This window comes from Orycteropus afer, unplaced genomic scaffold (assembly GCF_000298275.1).
Source record: "Orycteropus afer afer isolate SDZICR_OR568_19922 unplaced genomic scaffold, OryAfe1.0 scaffold00309, whole genome shotgun sequence".
Classification (NCBI taxonomy): domain Eukaryota; kingdom Metazoa; phylum Chordata; class Mammalia; order Tubulidentata; family Orycteropodidae; genus Orycteropus; species Orycteropus afer.
In genome coordinates, this window is record NW_006921896.1 from 2,299,778 (window position 1) to 2,305,041 (window position 5,264).

Here is a 5,264-nt window from a genome sequence, read left to right on the forward strand (position 1 = left end):
ACGGCACTTAACAACAACAACAACAACAAGATATCAAGTTACAGAACATCTTCTTGTTGCTAGTTGCCATCGTCAATTCTGACTTACCGCTATTCCAAATGTACAGAGTAGAACTGCTCTACAGGGTTTTCAAGGCTTTGGTCTTTTTTGGAAGTGGATTGCCAGGTCTGCCTCCTGAGGGGCCTCTGGGTGGTTTCGAACCACCAATCTTTTAACTAGTAGTAAAGCACTTTACCATTTGTGCAACCTAGCTGTCTCACAGAGCATCCAGAGATGTATTTTTACCTTTTTTTCCGTCCAGAGCAAAATGCTTTGATTTTCTCCAGCAATCATTATTAACTCCTTCTCTGAGGTGTGGTTTTCTGCAAGGGATATATAAAAAATAAGAGGTTAGGAAGTCAGTTTGGTACAAATGTGCACCAAAATCACTGCTGTCGATTGGCATCATAGCAACCCCCATTGGGTTTTCGAGGCAGTAAATCTCTAGAGAAGTAGACTGCCCAGACACTTAATTAAAATAACTTCAGATTCTTCTTGAACTTAGTGGTTTTATCTTTTCAACACAAAAAATTTACATTTCCCAGCAATTAAAAAACAGAAAATAAAGGTGATTCATAAGGTAAACATGTGGCATCAGTTAAACAAGCATACTTAATAGAAGTGCTTAAATAAAACAAGTCAAACAAACATTTGATTACTTAACTGTTCCCTAGTTTAGCCAAATTAGGCTCCCATTACTGAAAACCATGTTACATAACTTAAACAATGTTTATAACTTAAAACTATATAACCATGTTATATAACTTATAAATATTAACTTTGAATATTGACTGTTAGTTGTGATGACTATAAAAAAAAGTACTTGAAGTTCACATACAAGGAAAACAAAAAAAGACACTATATTAACTGCTTAGGGAAATTACTGTTCATTTCTACAGAAGAACGGAGAGAATTCTGTATTTTAGGTCATCAGTAAACTTTCACCCAATGGAAGCTGCTATGAGTTGGGATAGACTCAATGACAGTGAGTTTGACTTTTTGGTTTACAAAACTTTCAGAAATAAGTAACAAAAGTGCCTTTGCCCAGGAAGACTTGGCAATCTGCTTCTGTAAAGATTTACTGTTTCAGGAACCCAAAGGGGGATTGCTATGAGTCGGAATCAACTTGGTGGCATGAGTTTGGGTTTTTTTTGGTTTGGTGAAAGCTGGACAATGAATAAGGAAGAGCAAAGAAGTATTGATGCATTTAAGTTATGGTATTGGTGAAGAACATTCAACATACTATGGACCACCAGCGGAATGAACAAAGGACTTCTATAGTAGTGTTTCAGAGTTCAGACTCTGAGGTTACACAGGAGATAGTTCAAATCCAGCCAAACCCCTTAACAGCTGCAAGACCATGGCTAACTTCCTTTATTCTTCAAGCCTCTGTATCTTCTTGATAAAATGAAAATAATAGTACATATCTCCCAGAATTGCTGTAAGGATTGGTTGCGATAATGCATACAAGTATCGAGTAGTTATAGGACCAAGCATCTATCAGATGCTCATCATAATGAGTGATCTAAATAATTATGAGTCAATTGAACCAGGTAGGTAAACGAATACCATGGAATTAATGTTTCTTGTATAGTAGTGAAACAGTGTCTGACATAGACCCAGAAGATGAACCCTCAGGTTGGAAGGCACTCAATATATGAATTGGGAAGAGCTACCTCCTCAAAGTAGAGTTGACTTGAATGATGTGGATGGAGTAAAGTTTTCAGATCTTCATTTGCTGATGTGGCATGGCTCAAAATGAAAAGAAATAGCTGGAAACATACATAGAACAAAGGTAGTTGTTCAAACAGAATAAGGGGACACTGTCAAAGTATAGTGCCTAAGGCATTTGACTGCTAACCAGAAGGTTAGTGGTTCAAACCCACTAGCCACTCCTCAGAAGGAAGACTGGGCAATCTACGTCTGTAAAGATTTACTGCCTCAGAAACCCAAAGGGGATTGCTATGAGTCAGAACTGAGCTGATGGCAGTGAGTTTGGGTTTTTTTTTGGGGGGGGTTGGTGAAAACTGGACAATGAATAAGAGCCAAGAAGTATTGATGCATTTAAGTTATGGTACTGATGAAGAATATTCAACATACCATGGACCACCAGAGGAATGGACAAATCTGTCTTGGAAGAAATACAGCCAGAATGTACCTTAGAAGTGAGGATGGTGTCTTTGTCTCACATGCCTTGGATATGTTATCAGGAAGGACCAGTTCATGGAGAAGGATATCATACTTGGTAAAGTAGAGGGTCAGCAAAAAAAGAAGCCCCTCACTAAGATGAATTGACAAAGTTTGGAAACAATAAGCTCAAACACAGCAATGATTGTGAGGATGGTGCAGGACCAGGCAGTGTTTTGTTCTAGTGTACACAGGGTCAATGAGTCAGAACTGACTTGTCAAAAGGTAACATCATCTCTTGCAAACTAGAATCAGAGCTGGACGTGCCTCTGAATCCATAGAAACTATTTTATTTTCTATCATTTGAGTTCACCTTAATTCTAATGTGAAGGGGTTAAAAGAAAAATAATGGTGATTTTTGACTTGATAAGTTAGGCTGATTCTTTTAAATAGTATGCAAGTAAAATAAATAAAATTAGTTTATCTAAAATGGTATTCATGCCAAATGCTTTGCTTCTATAATTTACCAAATCTGAGTTCTTCTTTTGATGGCAATTTCATTGGAAGTGGTATTAGCTGATTATGTCTTCCACCGTTTCCCAGTTGTCCTTTTTTTCCAGAACCAAAAGAAAAGACCTTTCCCAAATCAGAAACATAGGCAAGTGTGTGATACCTAATAAATAAAAGTGCACAGAGTCAATTCTCAATTACTCATGCTGACAAGAGTATGTAGCAATATGGTAAGCTGCTGAAATTAGTTTACCCAATGAGAGTGAAATAGTTAACCCCAATGGATGAAATTAGCCATCTAGAAGTCAATAAATTGTTAATTTGTGGTTGAGCTGATTTTGGAACCCCTATCTCTTTCAATCTGTTACCCACAAGATCATCATGAATTGGAGCAGACTCGATGGGAATTAACAGTAACAACAAAGTCTAACCGAAAGATTGGAGGCTTTGTGATTTACTTCCAAAAAATAGCCATTGAAAACCCTGTGGTGCACAGTTCTGCTCTGACACACATGGGAATGTCATGAGTCTGAGATAACTCTACTAGCAAATGATGATGTAAGTCTACCCAATGATTTTTCATAATGCCGCAAATGGTGTTCCCTGTCAGGAACACTCATTCCTCCTTGCCTCCCACTCTGACTTCAAACCTCAGCTTGCAAGTCACTATCTCTTGGAAACCATCCTTAAGTCCCTCCTCTCCTCACACTAGAAGATTAAAATTAGATGACCCTCTCTGATCTCCCACTCGACTTTCTGAAGATCTTCACTACACTGATTTTCTTACTGATTTGTGTATTGGTCTTTCCCACTACAAATGGGAATTCCTGAAAGCAGGGACCATGAGTTGTATCTCTATCCTCAGGGTTTAGCATGTCATCTGACTTTTAGCACATGTTCAAAATAAAGTCATTTCATAATGGAAGGTGATTCAGATTTCGAATATGATTGCAATTAGGAAGTTTAAACCCAATCAACTTTACTGCATTGTAACTAAAGGAATTACAAATCAACTGATATGGGCTATGGATTTGAGATAGTATTGAATAACACATTATCACATCTAAAAAAGCAGAGTTCTCAGAGCTAGCAAAAGGCATTGTTTTGGATTCCCAGACTAGACAGACAATGAATCTAGTGAGAGTGAGAACTTCTCTCACTAAAGCAGTAGAATCTGGCATGAGGTAGGTGTAGTTACTCAAACTACAGCATAAAGTAAGATTAAGTCAATTTCCCAAGTTCCCTAGAATAGGGGTATAAGTGACTTGACCAACAGAAAAAATTATTCCTCACTGATATGGCTGTACATATATACTAGATCACATTAATTTCTTGGTAGTTTGGTTAAATATAAACCACTCCTTAAGAAACAGCTCACCTGTGGGTACTGTGAAAAAAACTGAGTTTCTGGATCAGTGAAGACAAGTATCACCACCTGAAGTATGGTCAACCCTACCCTTATCCCTGTAAGGTGGTAGGGGGCACCCAGTAAAACCTCCTAAGACAGAGTTTCTCAAACTAGGATATAAGAGTTACCACTTTATTTGTGCCTTTGCAAATTATATAAACACTTTTTTTAAAAAATAGAAAAAACAGATGTATTATGAGATAATATGAAAAACTGAAAACTTTAAATGATAATTCAGAGACTCCAAACAAATGGGAAGATTTAGATGGATGGCTCTAAGCAATTCCACAGGGGCCTCAGCCATTATCCTGTGTCAGTAGGGGTACCGCCCAGGTTTGCATGAAGACATCTCTAACTTGGCTCTTTAGCTTATGATACATCTTGTCCAAGGTAGTATGTATTAGGAAGAATCCAAAGTGAGGGAAATGTTTCTTTGGTTAACGCAGAGATATCAAACACAGAGAATCATACCATTCCAAAAATCAATATTATCTAATATTATTCATTTATGTAATTTTACTCCATGATCTTAACAGAGTATGCATGATCATACTACTGACTCAAAATACGTACACTATTTTTATAGTAAGAGTGAACCCCATATTCAGTATAGATTTGTATAGGTTTAGTGAGGAAAAAACTGCCCACAGGAAAAAGTGTATTAACCCCATCAAGACCCAACATCTCACAGGAAAGCAACTGACTGATGAATCAAAACATCAAACAAGAAAATAATTAAGTAAATCATGGAATCTGAGCAAGTTTTTGTTTTGTTTTACTTAAAAAAAAAAAAAAAAAAAACCAACTGTGAAAAGTAAATTGCATTCAAAGCACAACTGACTGTCGTGTACTTCACTGTGGCAGGTCACTTTGAAAGAATTATGGTGACTAAAAAATATGCAGGCCCAGAGGAGCTGTGAAAGATGACTATATCGAAGAGTAATCCTTTGTGATTTGTGTTTATTTACTGCTCCTCTAAATAAAAAAATATATTTTTCTTAAAAATAAAATACTTCAGAACAGTTAAAAAAAGTATTTCATTAAAAGGGCAACAGAAAGTTAACTGCATTTCTTCTTTAAAAAAATCAATGAGAGGAACATGTGTGCTAAGATTTATTATGATTATCTAATGTTACTTAGGGAGCTCTGGTAGCGGAGTGCCTAAGGCACTTGACTGCTA

At 36.8% G+C, this 5,264-nt stretch overlaps 1 protein-coding gene across 1 annotated transcript in view; it reads right to left on the bottom strand.

Moving 5' to 3' along the window:
* Positions 1-5,264, bottom strand: part of HERC5 (HECT and RLD domain containing E3 ubiquitin protein ligase 5) — a 125,734-nt gene that overhangs the window by 97,828 nt on the left and 22,642 nt on the right. Inside the window, exons 7-8 of the mRNA XM_042782412.1 lie at positions 2,694-2,839; positions 236-362 (exon numbers count right to left, since the gene is read on the bottom strand). Coding sequence (XP_042638346.1) covers positions 236-362; positions 2,694-2,839 — 273 coding nt within the window. The remainder of the gene's footprint in view (positions 1-235; positions 363-2,693; positions 2,840-5,264) is intronic.